Source organism: Toxorhynchites rutilus, chromosome 3 (assembly GCF_029784135.1).
Source record: "Toxorhynchites rutilus septentrionalis strain SRP chromosome 3, ASM2978413v1, whole genome shotgun sequence".
Lineage (NCBI taxonomy): Eukaryota > Metazoa > Arthropoda > Insecta > Diptera > Culicidae > Toxorhynchites > Toxorhynchites rutilus.
In genome coordinates this window covers 50,553,741-50,570,666 of record NC_073746.1, presented here as the reverse complement: position 1 = coordinate 50,570,666, position 16,926 = coordinate 50,553,741, and the positions used below count along the sequence as shown (strand labels likewise).

The 16,926-nt window shown below is 35.8% G+C and overlaps 1 protein-coding gene across 3 annotated transcripts in view; it reads right to left on the bottom strand.

The window, feature by feature from the left end:
• Positions 1–676: 676 nt before the first annotated feature.
• LOC129775228 (uncharacterized) overlaps positions 677–16,926 on the bottom strand; it is a 290,679-nt gene continuing 274,429 nt past the window's right edge. For all 3 annotated transcript variants that reach the window (XM_055779667.1, XM_055779666.1, XM_055779668.1), the window contains exon 8: positions 677–7,151. In XM_055779667.1, the coding sequence (XP_055635642.1) occupies positions 7,015–7,151 (137 nt within the window). In that variant the 3' untranslated portion in view covers positions 677–7,014. The remainder of the gene's footprint in view (positions 7,152–16,926) is intronic.

Here is a 16,926-nt window from a genome sequence, read left to right as displayed (position 1 = left end):
AAAAGGGGAAATGGTTTTTTGGTCCATCGGGTAACTTTGAGAAATCATAACTCAAAAACGAAAAAAAAGCCTCCCTTGTTTCGAGATATGTTATGTAAAAAATCCTCAGCTTTCCAGAAAAAAATATAAAAAACTATAGCGCCTTCGGTCACGAGACTATGAAAACAATAAAAAACGAATACAATCAATAATAACGAGAGCAGAATTCATATTTTCTGCAGGTATAGTATTTTTTCTAAAAAAGGCCAGGTGATTGGCTCTAATTTGACATATCGATCATCTGAATCGGTCTAGTAGTTCAAGAGTTATGAATTTTTGAAAAAAGTCATTTTTGGGAAAAATGCGAAAAAATTGTTATTTTGCACCACCCTAAAATGGAAATGGTCACCCTAACAAAAAAATTACGGGTCTCATAATTTGCGATAAAGAAAAAAATTGCCATTTTTAACGAAAATCTGATAACCACTATATCGGTTTGATAGTGGATGCGATCTGGCGTAGTGGTAACATCCATGCCTCTCACGCTAAAGGTCGCGAGTTCAATTCTCACTCCCGACATTCTTCCAAAAATGGAATTAAAAGTGACGAACCAGCCAAATGAGTTGAAAATCACTATAATACAGATAAAATATATATATATATATATATATATATATATATATATATATATATATATATATATATATATATATATATATATCTGTTTGGCATGAAATGGCTGAGTAGGAATATTTCGATTTTTCGATATGCCTAGTTGAAAATTAACCTAAAACTAGATGTAACGTATAAAACGTAATTCACATTTAATATTGAAACCTATTTCGCACAGCGAGATATCAATCGTCATTAATTGTACCTAACGTATCCATTGGTAGCCCAGAGAATAATTACCATAAATCTCCCGACCATCGACTACCCATTCATTTTACCTCTCATTTGTGGTTTCGATACTATCGTTGTTATTGTGTTGTTTCATTTTTTCTCTCTTTCTTCCTGTTCGCTTTATTTGCCCGCCAAATGGATAATAAATTTCCTCTACATTATATCAACTCACAAATTAATTTACACACCTCCCATTAGCAGCCTTCAAACAGTTATTTACACAGTTCAACCTTATTCCCAATATTCGTTATTGTTGTCGCTGTTGCTGATTCCCAATTTCCCGCTTGCAGTATTATCTCTTTGGCCGGACATCTGATTCAAAGTGGCAAAGCTTGTCTTACATTCCTTCCATATACTTTGTCCGTTGTTCTGAGAGCAGCCAGAAACTTTCAATTTACATTACCTACTAAATTAGCTCCGCTTCGCTATGCCAACGGCCCCTTAATATTTGCTTCAATTGTTTGTGTTTATAACTACAACTATTTACACAGTTTGCCCCCCGATGAAGATGGCGAGCGGTCATCTACTCTCAAAGGGGATTTTTACATTCTTCCTTCATCGGTCTCACTTCCAGAGTTACTATTGTATTTTCTATTTTGTGATTTTAACTTTATTTTATTTTGCTGTCCATCTGCTTTTTCGTTTTTCCAAGCGAAAGCGGTACGGCGATTGGAAGATGGATTGCGAAAAATCAAACTAAAGCGAAATCAAAATGACTGCTTTCAATATATTTAACAAATTGTCGATAATCGAATCAAACACGTAGTCTCGAAACTATTGTTTTCCTATTGTAAAATATGAAAATAACTGTTGGTGTTAAAAAATTCAGGGCCCTTCTTTTGAAAGTCGAAATCAAGTTTTCGGAACATTATATTTAGATAAAATTATAGTGTCATATGAGAGTTAAAAGGTTTGCTATCTGTTTTCAGCTAATGTATGAAAATTGACTCAAACTCATAATCGTTGCTGATTGAAATCCCTACTCGATTTCGAAGGCGTTGACCAATTTCCGAATCCCATCATTAGTATGGTATCCCTTGTTCATTGCAACTATCTTTAGCTGTCTTTGGCCATATTTATGAGTTTTCTTTGGTATATTCGGAAGGCTATAACCACTTGATAGGTTTTGAAAATCGTTATTTTTGGAAATTATATGGTTTCTAAATTTTCTACAGAGATAATTTCCTCAGTTTTACACTGGGATTGATGTCGGAAGATTGTGGAGGAATATCAATAACTTTTGAGCAATTGTAATGTCACCATGTGCGAACTTCATATGTCTCTGGGTCATTGTATTGGCAAAACTTGAATCCTCAATTCTATCCCATTTTGTTGAGACTGTGCTTCATATTCTCCTTCAGAATGATCGAGTAAACATTCTGACCCAATACACCATCGATGATAACCAAATACCTCATACATGCATTTTCATATCATCCCTCCACCACTACCATGTTTAAACCTTGCTTTTAGATTTGTTTTACGTTTAATTCATCGTTCGCTTCCTCCATACGAAACGATAACCATCGGAGTCAAAAATATAAAATTAGGACCCATTTATGGAAATAAAATGTTACCAGTAAGACATTCATGTGTTTCATGCTGTTTGAAAGAATCAAATTAGAGCTACTGATCATTTTTTTACTGAGATACGGTTCGTCCCTCTGTGTTCGGGCATTCAAGCTGCCCTTCCTAGGCATATTACAAACTTTTTGTTTGCTCAATTGTGTTTTTATTGATGGTGTAATGAATCAGAATGTTTTCTTGAACATTCTAAAGGTGTAGTATGTAGCAAAAGGTGAACAAAAAGAGATGGAATCGAGGATTCAAGTTTTGCCAAGACAATGACCCAGAGCTCAAGACATATGAAGTTCGCACATGGTTACATTACAAATACTCAAAAGTTATTGATATTCCTCCACAATCTTCCGACATCATTCCTAGTAAAAAACTAAGGGAGTTATCTGTGTAGGAAATTTAGAAACCATTAAATTTCTAAAAATAACGTTTTTGAAAACCACTTAATGAAAAAATTGCATAATAATCATGGAATTAGGACAACGCCTTCGAAATCGAGTAGAGATTTCAACCAGCAACGATTATGAGTTTGAGTCAATTTTCCTGCATTAGCACATACATTCGCCATTTTTAGAGAAATTAAAACAATTATTATGAAAACAGATAGCAAACCTTTTAACTCTCATATGACACTTTAATTTTATATAAATAGAATGTTCTGAAAACTTGTTTTCGACTTTCTAAAGAAGGGGAAAGAGATCTGCATGGTGGAGTACGATTACGGATTTGAGTCACTGTATATGTTTCCGGTACATAAAAAAGGAGACAAATCGAATATTGACAACTACAGAGGAATTCCTAGTTTATGTGCCACGTCAAAGATGCTCGAACTCATCGTTCTGCCGTCTATGTAATTCCATTTTAAGGAACTAATCAGCAACGATCAGCACGGATTCATGCCCGAACGCTCCACAACTACGAACTTGCTGAACCACGCAATCGCAGTGGCCAAGTTGGAACGCATCGGAGTTTACGGTAATCTGCTGCAATGGTTCCAATCTGCAGGACAAACTGCGTGAAGATTGATGATCATCTATCCTCACATTTTGCATCGTTTTCTGGAATACCACAGGGTAACCATCTCAATCCACTTGTTTTTTATGTCACATCAACGATTGCGACTATTTATCAGATAGTCCACGATTACTATACGCGGATGATATGAAAATCTTCTGTCACATCAGATCGATTGATGACGCCATGTTTCTCCAAAGGCAAGTCCAATCGTAGAACTGTTAATTGATTGATCTTCTAATCGACCCCATTGAATTTACCTTTTACTAAAAAAATCCTAGTACTTCTACCAAAACTCATCATTATGCAAATAACATGTTTCTCCGTCACATGGAATAAATGTTTGATACAGAAAATATGATAGAATAAAGACATACCCCTCCCCTCTACTCCCCTTAGAGAGGGGGGAAGAGTGTATATTCACCATAGAAACGTTTTGTGCCCCCTAAAATCTTCACATACCAATTTGGCTCCATTTGCTTCATTAATTCTCGAGTAATGTAGGAATTTGCGTTTCATTTGTATGGCAGACAACACCCCCCACTTAGAGAGGGGGTGGAGTTTCTAACCACCATTGAAAAAATTATTGCATCCCTTAACTTCCAGATGCCTAATTTGGTTGCATTTGCTTGATTAATTCTCAAATAATGTAGAAATTTGTGTTTCATTTGTATGGTAGACAACAGGGAATTCTTTCTTCCAAGTTTTCATCAATTTGAACTTTATATGAGCTGAGAACCCGTAATGTGAAGCATATAAACAATTGCTGAGAATATTTCCTATCAATGTGTGTATTTGGAACCAAAATCCATTCATTATTTGAGGAGGTGGGCCCCTATAATGAACGGTTAGACGTATTCCTACGTCAAAAATATTTGCCCAAGGGCCTGGAATACCTATTCCAACCAACACAAATCACAGCTCAAGCTGTCAAGTCAGTCGAGCTGTCAAGTTTGCTTCGTTTGATCCGCAAGATGAGTGTGGATTGGGGTAATCATCGACTCATCATCTAAAACCGCCACCTTGCCAGACCTTGGTTCTACCAGACATATTCCTCCATCTCTTTTATTTATTAATTATTATTTTATAAATCCTTCATACATTGTTCACTCTTCAAACCAAATGTTTTCATCTATCAGAACAAGAAGTTTTTCTACAAATGCTGCTTTAGATCTCTGGCCATTCAGCAATGGATTTTAATACAATTAATTTATACTATTGTGAATCCCATAGAGCCTTCCTTTTTTCAATGTACCCCAGCAAGTATCGTAAAAATCCACAGTTTTAAGAAATTTAGCCTCCTATATTTCACCTGAATCAAGGAGACTTCTAACAACACCTTTCCCCTCACTAGCTGAAGAATTCTTACCAGCAACTTCAGTAGCAGATACTTCACCTCTTTCAACAAGGCCTCCCTCTGATGAAAAGCAACAATTTTTTGTGAGGGGTTTCAAATAAATCCCATTTTATAACAGGAATGTTTTTTTTTGATGATAAATAGGACGTCATAGGGAATAAGAGGAATCGTGTTTTGCCACGCTCAACCAATTTAGTATATTTTTCACCGATGAAAGCACAAAATCTGTGCAGTTATTCTACATAAACACGTTTGAAAACACGATATGAGAACAATTAAAACATTCACAGCGATCCTGAGAATATCGATTATCAAACCCTACATTGTATGTTGATGATCTTCATTTGAAAACAATTATTTAAAAATAATCAAAAGGAATAAGTATTTTTTTCTTCGCACTGGAAATGTGGTACGATTTGATAAAAAGACGGAACATTAAAAAATGATCGAAAAAACGGTACGTTTAGTCAGTTTGATATTGAGGGTACAAATTGGAAAATTAAATGTCAGTCACGTCTCGAAAAACGTGCAATTTTGAGCGCTTATTGTTCAACTATTCATTGAAGGATTTATTAGATGTTCGCATTTAAATACCCCCTAAAAATCTATTGTAAAATAGAACATTTTTAATTTTACCACGATTAAATAGCTTCCCATATATTTGCACAGAACACAAGACGTTCGTTTAACAAGGAATTCAAAATCGAGCAACGTGAGGATTTCGACTGAAGGTGATCGGCTAGCGAATTGATTGCGAAAGTTTAAAACCTTTATAATTCAAGACTTTCTCCTTTATTCTTCTCACTTTCTATTTCTCTCTTTGCAATTGGCATTCATGATTCATCCGTCACCTAACTAGTTACCAGACAGTGGCGATTTTCGAGGCATTCCAAATGGCATTTCTCAAGGTATTGGATGTTAGTTAGTTTTAGTATTCCTAATTGGCGTTTTTCAAGGGCAAAGGTAAACAAAATACAAATGTTGAAAGCCTCCATAATTCAATACTGATACTACTAATTCAAGTTGACAATTGCAAATGCGGCGTATCCTTTTCAAATTTATTTAAAATCAGCATTCAACAAATATCGCAATCCTACGTCAACTATGCAATCGTGTTGCTGATACCCTTCAACTTTTTTCCTGCGGGGCGAATTTTTTTGTACTCGGTACCGTTCACCAGTGATAGTTTCAGACGATAGGTTTAGTTTCAGACGATAGGTTTAGTTTCAGACGATAGGTTTAGTTTCAGACGATAGGTTTAGTTTCAGACGATAGGTTTAGTTTCAGACGATAGGTTTAGTTTCAGACGATTAGGGTGACAATGGATGTATGGAAAAAAAAAACATCATCGAATTTTACGGACCGAGGGTCAACAATTGAAGCGTGTTGAGGCACCCCTAAATCATGTCCGATTGAGCTGAAATTTTGCACAGGTTATTTTTTTGGGCCAATTAACAAAATGTACATGGTCGGTTTTTGAAAAATTTCACGACCATTTTCGCTGCCAGCCTAGTGTTCATATTCCTTGTTCCAGATAATGCCAACAGTAACAGTAAGTATATTTGTATAACGAAACGATAATTTCATCGCAAACAATCTTAACAATTCATCAAGACCTGATATTATTCGATGGTTATTTTTGATCGACATCTTCCAATCAACGCACCGCAGTTAACTTCCTCTTCACTTCTATTTGTGTTCATTAGCATTCGCATACAACTAAACACTATATTTATTTTGTCTTCCTTCCCCTTCCATATCTCTCGTCATTCGTAAATCGTCACTACTTCTCCCGAATAACTTATCAGCAATTACAGTTAATTGCAGATTCGTTTGCTCTCGTTTTCTTTGCCACCCGGTGCGAAGCTTACGGCAGATCCCGGCTAATTGCAGTCCTCGTTCAGGTTCAATTGCTGCTCGCTCCTTAACTCACTCAATGCTGCATTCTTTTCTCTCTTCTCGGATGAAACAAAATAACACCTTTTAGGGTAGGATTGTAAAGCGATCTGTGGAAGCAGATGGTGGTATTGTTTGTTTGTCTCACGATTGTTTTTTTTGCTCGTCAGGTGTCGACTATCGGTTGTTTACTGTTTTCGATTACTGTTGCTTCATTTCAATCCTCTTGCACTTGTCTTAGCTTCCTGTGCTATTTATATTTTGATTATCTCTTTCAGATTGTACAATCAGGATATTCCCACTCGGAGCGAGTACAACAGCACGGTACAGATGGTACAGACGTAGAATGTGATCCAGCATACCTTCACGTAGGATCCGACGATCATTCCGGCCGACGAGGTCGACGGGGGTGACGATTTGTCAGCTGCAGAAGATAAGAAAAAAGGTTCAAAAATTATTATTTCTTCATTGAAAATCTATTCAAATGGTAATAATTGCTGTTTCAAATCTGCAATCTCTCAGCGTGGATCCCACACATTTTATTTTTCGCTTACAATTCCACAAACCAAAGAGATTTTTTTCCTTTCAAACCCTAGACTTGTGGATGCGATAGACGAGGATCTGCACCGCAGCGGCGGATCACTGAGGGATCTATAATTTGTCCCATTCAATCCCAGGGCCTTCGAAGAAAGACAGGCTGAAACTTTCGCCATAACGCGAGCAGTGGTTTTCCCCTGACGAGAGCCAACGCAGAAGAAAAAAAAACACAGTGCAATCTAAATTGGTTACGGTTATTTGCAAACTGACTTTGAGGTCATTTAGCGGAAATCTGTTTTCCGTTGTGCTGAAATGCGATAAAAAGTAAATCTTATTTCGAAAGTCCTCGCATTAGGATCTTGGGCACGGAAAAAGAAATCCCGTTGAATTTTGCCATTCGTGCGTTTCTTTTGGCTTTAGTTTTTTTCTTTTTTATTATTGCGCTGTGGGATTCCCAGTCAATGTTTTACAGTCTGCTCCGGTTGTTTGTGTTCTTTCGATGGGAAGAAAGAATTGTGAAATAGGATTTCTTCCCCGGCAGAACAGACGCAGAAATTTTCCTTTCAAATCGGACTGGAGCAAATCCCGCTGAGAAGCAACCGTGGAAGATACTTCGGTGTTTTTATTTTGTTTGTCGTCGTGAAAAAGGTCATTCTGCCGTTGTTGGTTAACATGGCATAATTGTATGTGGGATTTCCTCGGAAGGAATATATTTTTGGGGGATGCAGGGAAATGAATGCCAGCTGACCTATAATTTCTTTTTTTTATGAACAGAAAATATAAATTTATTTTGTTTGTTGGGAAAACTAAACCACTGAGATATGATCCACGGATGGTGTTTTCTTTCGAAAATTACCAAAAAACGATTCCCACGCAACAGGTAAACTGGTGCAAGTAGAAATTGGGCTGCAAAGTTTGGAGAACAAGGAAAAAAGTATGGTTCTTAACCGACCCTTTCACGAGTCTCAGTAACAGCGCCGCCAACTGAATATGGTGGAAGTAACTATAGATATCCACACTTTGAAATTTCTATCGGAAAGGAATAAATGCTCTCCAACAAGATTCAAAAGCCCCAATAGGGTGTAAATGATTATGAACTTTTATGAATATCATATACCTACTTCGGCCAAACAGGGTGATTATTTGGAGGTTCGATTTTCAAATTTTAATTTCTGATAGAATGCGAAAAAATTGACCAATTGGAATAAATTACACGAGTCATTGATGAAATATCGAAATATAAATAACTCTCAAAAAAAGTTGTTGAAAATTGGACCTTTTGTTGGGACGCAATTGCGGCCACCCTATGCAAGAAACTAAAACATAAAAGTAATTATTTATCAAATGATAAAATTTTCATCGACTTTTTGCAATTGACAGATTTCATGCCGTCATTACGTCTTAGGAGTTGGCAGTACCATCTCAGATAGCAGAGAAACGTTGTGGATTTAAAGACATTGGTAATTTAAGCAATCTGCCTACTTGAAACCTTCGAAAAAGAATTGAAATATTTTTTGAATAGGGTCAACTTTTTTTTCTTTATTGTTTACAAAAACATCATGACTAAAAGAAACTATGATATCCACAAAATTCTGGTCAAAGTATGAAGTATAGAAAATTATTTTGTTAAATTTTCATAAAAAATATCAAAATTTTTCAAATAAAAGTTACACTGAAAAAAAAATTATAAAAATTTTAATTCATTTTTCTCAAAAATTAATTTTTTTAATGCTCAAAAAAGTATGCGAATAGCCCTCAAAATTTCCAATACGTCACCCATTCTTCGAAAGATGGGTCCTTTTTCGGAGAAAAAGTTTTTCATGTTTTCTTTGAAAAAGTACAACTAATCTTTATTTTGTCAAGATTTTAGATCTTATTAAAATATGATCTTTTATAGAAGATCTTAACTAAAAGCTATTACCTATTACCTATTAACTAAAAGGAGTACCGGAAAGTTTCATGGATATTTTTTCAAAAATTCATGTTTTATTCTGCAAAAACGGTCACAAATTTAATATTCAAAGTATTGCCCAATGCTAGTCACAACTTCCCCCCATCAAAATTGGAGAAGTGCTGGTCAACCAGACCATGTTACATATATCGAAAAATGTAGTAATCGGACGGAGCAATGTCTAGAGAGTACGGCGGCTGGGATACGACCTCCCATTTCAGCATTTCCAAGAATGTTTTGACCGCTTTCGCGACATGCGGCCGAGCATTGTCGTGCTGCAAAATAACTTTATCGTGTCTTTGCTCGTATTGTGGCTGTTTTTCCTTCAGTGCACGGCTCAAACGCATCAATTGTCGTCGGCAGAGGTCCCCCGTAATGGCTTTATTCGGTTTTAACAGCTCATAGTACACCACACCCAGCTGGTCCCACCAAATAGACAGCATAACCTTTTGGCCGTGAATATTCCGCGTGGCCGTCGATGTAGATGCATGGCCGACGTATTCATACGTTGCCCGACGTTAGAAAAACTTTTTTCATGTAAACGTGCCTATTTTTTGATGTATGGGGTGACTTGTTGGAAATAGAAAGGGCTCTTCAAATATATATATATATATTTTGAGAATTTTAAAATATACGTTTTTGAGGAAAATGAATTTCAATTAAAAAAATACCTTCTTTTAATGTAACTTTTCTTCAACAAATTCTTGGCAATTTTCTATGAAAATTCATGCAATTTTCTACATTTCATCCTTTGACCAAAATTGTGGAGATGTTAAAGTTTTTGATTTATAAATTTTTGTAAAAAATAAAGAATCAAATTTTGACCGCTTTCAAAAAGTACTCTAAATATTTTTCGAAGATTTCAAGTATGGAAAATTGCTTAAATGAACTTGAATGAATTGCAGAACTTGTCAATATCTTAATGCTGCTTAAAATTATTGATGAGGTTTCACCCAAAATCTAATGATTTCAATTTTGATTTACTCAAACACAAACAAATAACATAGTTTTAAAAAAATCACATATTATCTATCTATCTATATATATAAAAATGGATTTCTGTCTGTCTGTCTGATTCTTATGGACTCGGAAACTACTGAACCGATGAACATAAAAATTGGTATGTAGGGGTTTTTGGGGCCGGGGAAGGTTTTCGTTATAGTTTGAAACCCTTCCACCCTCTCTGAGGGGGGGCTGCCATACAAATTAAACACAAATTTCTACATTACTTGATAATTAATCAAGCAAATGAATCGAAATTTGACATATGGGTGTTAGGGTGCAATAAATGGTTCTATGGTGGTTAGACACTCCTGCCCCCTCTCTAGGGGGGGAGGGGGCTGCCATACAAATGAAACACAATTTTTTTCAAATTTGGCATGTGAAGGTTTCAGGGTGCAATAACTGTTTTTACGGTGGTTAGATACTCCTCTTAGGGAGGGCTGCCATACAAATGAAACACAAATTTCTGCATAACCCGAAAACTAATCAACCAAAGGAAATGATATTTGTCATGTGGAGGTTTTAGGGTGCAATAAATGTTTCCATGGTGGTTCGACACTCCACCCCCTCTCTTAGGGTGGGCTGTCATACAAATGAAAAACAAATTTCTGCATAACTCGAAAACTAATCAAGCAAATGGAGCCAAAGTTGACATGTGAAGATTTTAGGGGACACGAAACGTTTCTGTGGTGAATAGACACTCCTTCCCCCTGTCTATGGGGAGAAGAGGGTAGGGGTCTGTCTTAATTCTATCATATTTCTTGTTTTGTTCTGTTTTATATTATGTAACGGAGAAACATGTTATTTGCAAGTGGTTGAAAAATCTTGAACGAGAATTGTGTCTGAAAATAATCTGATATTATAATGATCGGGGTCGATTAGAAGACCAACCAATGAATAGTTTTGCGATTGGACCAATAGCTCATAGTAAGAAAGTACATGTGAATGTTTGAAGGTATTGAAAACAAAACACAAATTTTGGGCGGTACAAAGTTTGCCGGGTCAGCTAGTATAGAGTAAAATTTGTTCTTTCGAGTTCCGCCAAAGAATATTTTTTTTCTGCCCCAGAAAGAATGACAGATAAATAAAGAGAGTGTATTTTTTGGGAAGAAATATCAATAACTTTGAGTGGAGCTGAGATATTGACAAGTTCTGGATCGCAAAACGTTTGTATTATTTCTAAAAGTTTGTATAGTTCTAAAAGTCTATCGAAGACAGTTTGCATGTAGAGTTTGAAATATAAAATTTAGAACAATGAAATAGTTTTTTTTATGGTGACCCTAACGCAGCTTAGAAAAAAGGCGCTATATCAGTTATTTTAAGAGATAGAAACAAAATTTGTTGCCAAAATATGGTTCAAACAACTGTAGCTATAATATTGTCGAACTATTAAACATACCTCTATCTATAAATTTGAAAAATTATATTTTTTATTTAATCGACAATTTTGGTCACCCTATTTTTTTTTTATAAATTCGTTTATTTTTACAGGCTCAGTTACATAAGTTTAAAGGAGCCGAAATCTTAAATATATTTTTAAAACTATATATATGAACAATTTTCTTAAATCTATGGTTAGTAATGTGGGAAACCGATTACTCGTGGTGGACTCGAGATTAAAAGGGTGACATTTTCTCAGGAAAAGGATGGGGTATAAGGGATCCCTATTTTTGACAACATAAAAGCGAGCGCTCTATTATGAGTAACAACTTTGTCTAAGACAGTTTATGTCTAGAGAACAACTGTCAAGCTTCCACTTAAATGCATCTCCTGGACCATTGTGCATTGTGCAATGTCTTCACACCTACAATGGTCAGTCAAGTTGGCAAGAAATTCGTCAATTGTTGTGTTTTATTTTAAAACGGATCCGTCAAAAATAACCCTTTAAGGAAACGCATAAGAAAATACTTCTGCAGAGCTTTTCCCACAGATTCAATGAAAATAAAAAGAAAAAATATCCCTTTATATTATTTGCAATTACTGCAATGAAAGCAAACAACAAGAGCGGACTTCCATTCTTTCAATTTTAATTTCAACAAAAGCAAAAATCTGCACCAACACGACTTTGCACAGAAAAAATCTTCCCTCATTCAACCTGTTTCCACAGCAATGACAATCGGGGGGCCCTTGACACCCCTTCTTCGCAGCTCATTTCCTCGGAACTCGCAACAAAAGAAAGACCGACCCACGGCGGGGGAATATTAGTGCGGCAATAATCTCGGAATCGGAAAGCGCTCAGGTTTATGATTTGAATTTCCCCACTCTGTTTCGTGTTTTGAGCGGCCGCTGGCTTTGGCGGAAGTGGGCGGTCGGTGTGGGGGAGTCACAATCAAGATCTGCGGTGGACCGGTTTTTATTGCGATCCATCCGATCCAGTCCGAAGAGTGTGTTTGTGTAGGCTATTTGCCGAAGTGGCTGTCCTTTTTATAACCCCCGCCGATGGCTTCTGGTTGCTAACCAATCAACGAAATGGGACCGCAGATGTTTTATTGATGGCGTAGGAGGAAAAAGAAAACAAACCACCAGAGTGATTGGAGATGTCCACTCGGATTCGATGAATTCTTCAGATAGCTCCTGGCTCCGGTTCTACCGGCAAGTGAATTCTTGAGCTCGGAGTACAATCGACGGGGGAGCTATTAAGAACCAATGTAGTCTAAAGATGAATTGTTTGGGATAAGCAGAGAGGGGTTTATTTGCAGAAAATGCCAAGAGGACACATGGCTAGTGGATGATGACCCACATACTGTTCGTATGCTAGCACTGTTGAGAATGGTTTCTCACTTCTCTTTGAGAAATGACAAATAACAAATAAGGCTTATGATCATTCTCTCAATCTAATGCATAGATACACAATCCAATATTAAATTGAACCCATTCAATATTGTGAAAACAAAGAAATTTATATCGGTTCAAAGATGAGAATACTGGTATTTTATACCAGTATGAGCGACAAAAGCTTTGAGAACGGTATAATAAGAGGGTCGTTCCAAAAATAAGTTTCAATGCCTCAGAAATCGCGGAAAAATAAAGTAGGAACAAAAAACAAGGTGATTTTCGTAATCTACGTTTTATTTTTTATTTTTCTACATAATCGCCGTAACGTTCGAGGCATTTTTCATAGCGTGGCACAATTAAGAACCGCGATTAAGAACAAAAGATCAGGTTTATTGATGAAAGGAGTGTTCCTCATCCACGATAATGCGCGGCCCCATTCTGCTCGCGTAACTCAAGAGCAATTGAAAAAAATCAAATGGACTGTGTTCGAGCATCCTTCTTACTTCCCAGACCTCGCCCCTAACGACTATCACTTATTCCCGGTGATGAAACAGGCGTTCGGCGGTCAACGATTCGATAACACTGAAGAAATTCGTGACGCAGTTACATCGTACTTCAAAAAGTTGGACACTACGCACTTCACGCTCGGAATAGAAAAACTCGCGCCACGCTATGAAAAATGCCTCGAATGTTACGGCGATTATGTAGAAAAATAGAAAATAAAACGTAAATTACGAAAATCACCTTGTTTTTTGTCTTATTTTTTGAACGACCCTCGTAGATAGAAGAAGATATAGGCGTGCGTTTAACACATTGAAATCCATTTCCACTTTCGAACAAAACTCAGTTTCGTTAGCGCGAACATCAAATGGAATTTTTTGAATTTTCGCATTTTCCTTCAGAGTTTTCCGAAAGTTTTCAATTGTCATGTTTGGTTGGAATATGTTTGGTTGAAATATGGGACTCCTCTCCATTTCAGAGAAGGGAGGGGTGTCATGCCATCATAGAAACATTTCTCGTATCCAAAAACCCTCACATCCCAAATTTGGCTCCATTTGCTTGATTAGTTCTCGAGTTATGTAGAAGTTCGTGTTTCATTTGTATGGCAGCCCCCTTGCCTTTAGAGAGGAGGAAGGATTGTCAAATCATCATATAAACAATTATTGCCCCCTAAATTCTCCATATGCTAAATTTGTTCCCGTTTGCTTGATTAGTTCATGAGTTATGCCTTTCCCGATCGGTTCAGTAATATCCGAGTCCATAACAATCAGATAGACAGACAGACAGAAATCCATTTATATATACAGCCATTCCATGCCAAACCGATATAGTGGTTCTCAGATTTTCGTGAAAATTGGTAATTTTGTTCTCTTTCGCGAAACATTTGACCCGTATTTTTTTATTTTTTCATTAGGGTGACCATTTCCATTTTAGGGTTGTCCGAAGAATCAACTTTTTCCTCTTCTTTCCAAAAATGATTTTTTTCCAAAAATTCATAACTTTTGAACTACTAGACCGATTCAGATGATCAACATATCAAATTAAAGGCAATCATCTGGAAAAAAAAACTATATCTGCAGAAAATTCGAATTCTGTTCTCGTTATTATTGTTTGTATTCGTGTTTTATTATTTTCATAGTCTCGAGACCAAAAGCGCTATACTTTTTTATATTTTTTTCTTGAAAGCTGAGGATTTTACACATTCGACATATGAAACCAGAGAGGTATTTTTCTTCGTTTTTGAGTCATGATGTTTCAAAGTTAACATATGGTTCGATAAATAATTTTTTCCTCTTTATTGCATTCACAAAAAATCATAGCTTTTGATCTACTGGACCGATTCAGATGATCGACACATAAAATTAAAGCCAATTAGATAATCTTTTTTGAAAAATATTAGAATTGCGAAAAAAATGGATTTTGGTTTCGAAATTATTTATTGTATTAGATTTTTATAGTTTACATGGTTTCGGGACCAAGGATGCGATATTTTTTTATATTTTTTCTTGAAAGGTGAGGTTTTTTACAAAACATATCCAAAAATCAGAGAGTTAGCTGATTGGCTTTAATTTTATATATTGATCATCTGAATCGGTTCAGTTGTTCAAAAGTAATAAATTTTCGAACAAAGCCAATTTTGGAAAAAAAAAAAAGTGAAAAATGATTTTTTGGACCATCGGTTAACTTTGAAAAATCATAACTCAAAAACGAAAAAAATGCTTCTCTGGTTTCGACATATGTTATGTGAAATACCCTCAGCTTTTCTGAAAAAAATATTAAAAAATATAGCTTGGTCCCGAGACTCTGAAAACAATAAAAAACGAAAACAATCAATACCGAATTCGAATTTTCAGGTGATTGGCTTTAATTTATTATGTCGATCATCTGGATCGGTTCAGTAGTTCAAAAGTTATGAAATTTTGAAAAAGGTCTTTTTTAGAAAAAAAGAGGAAAAAGTTGATTTTTCGGTCAAACCTAAAATAGAAATGGTCACCCTGCTGAAAAAAATAAAAAAAAACGGGTCTAATGTTTTGCGATAAAGAACAAACTACCACTTTTCAAGAAGAGCTTACAACCACTATATCGGTTTGTCATGGGTTGGTTGTATATCTAGATTTTGTATACAAAAATACTAAAATCAAGAAATAAAAACAGCGGGTGGGGTTAAGAGGATGAAAACTTGGATTTTTATGTATTTTTTTAATCCAAACATAAAAAGGAAAAAAAATATTCTGAAAAATAGATTTTTTTCTGCATACGGTCACCCTAATCGGTATTCTAGCTGTATGTTATATAGTTTACGACCTTTTCTCATGGCTAACAAACTTTTTGTGTATAATTCCATTAAAATTGGTCGAACCATTTCGGAAGAGTTCAACCACGAACATCGTGACTCGAGATTTTTATATATAATATTTTTGTGCGGCAGATTTGATAGCAAATTCTGATGAACATGTTTGTCTTCAAGTAATGAAGAACCTGAAGTGTCAGTAAAACCCATTTAAAGGCTCTAACGAAGAAACTGGAGATGTGCTAGGAATAGCCCAACCGGAATTCTCGTAAACTTATCTTTTAAGTAGATGGTTATAGCGATGTTTTTTCTTGGTTGTGGCATATCAAATTGTGTAGACATGTTTGGGTTATGAAGGGCTTTTGAAGTGTTTGCTTGAGTTTGCTCAGCTGTCTGGACTGGAGAACGATCGCATCAGCAGACCGTTATCGGGAATCTAGTGAAGCGGAAAGACTCTTGTAAATTCACGGCTGATACAAATATAGGTATTGGGTTCAATTCCCGGTCGCACAAATATTTTTTCGGGTTGGTAATGTTCCTTGCATACCATAGACGAAATTCAATCACGTAATGCCTACATTTGTCATTTGGTAAAATTTCTGTGTCTGTGACCAAAGACGATTTTCATGCCAACTCGACTGGCCGTTGGCAGCGCCATTTCAAATAACAGTGAAACGTTGTGGGTGTAAAGTCATGGGTCATTTAAGCAACTTTGCATACTTGTAATATTCGAAAAATAATTAGACTTCTTTTAGGAAAAAGCCATTTTTTTTCTTAATTTTCTACAAAACTTACTTTATAACATAAAAACTAGGATACCTGCAAAATTTTTGTCAAAGGATGAAATGTAGGAAATTGTTAAAACTTTCACAAAAAATACCAAAAATTTTTTGGAAAAAAATTTCGCTGACAAAAAAGTTATTATAAAAATTAAAATTCATTTTTCTCAAAAACGTATATTTTTAAAATTCCCAAAAATACATACATGAATAGCCCTTAAAATTTACAACAAGTCGTCCATACATCGGAAGATGGGCACTTTTACAGGGAAAAAGTTTTTCGAACGACAACTTTTTCTTGTTTCCTTCGAAAAAAAAACAACTAATCCCAATTTCGTTTAAAGTCAAGATAGCGATATAGTGT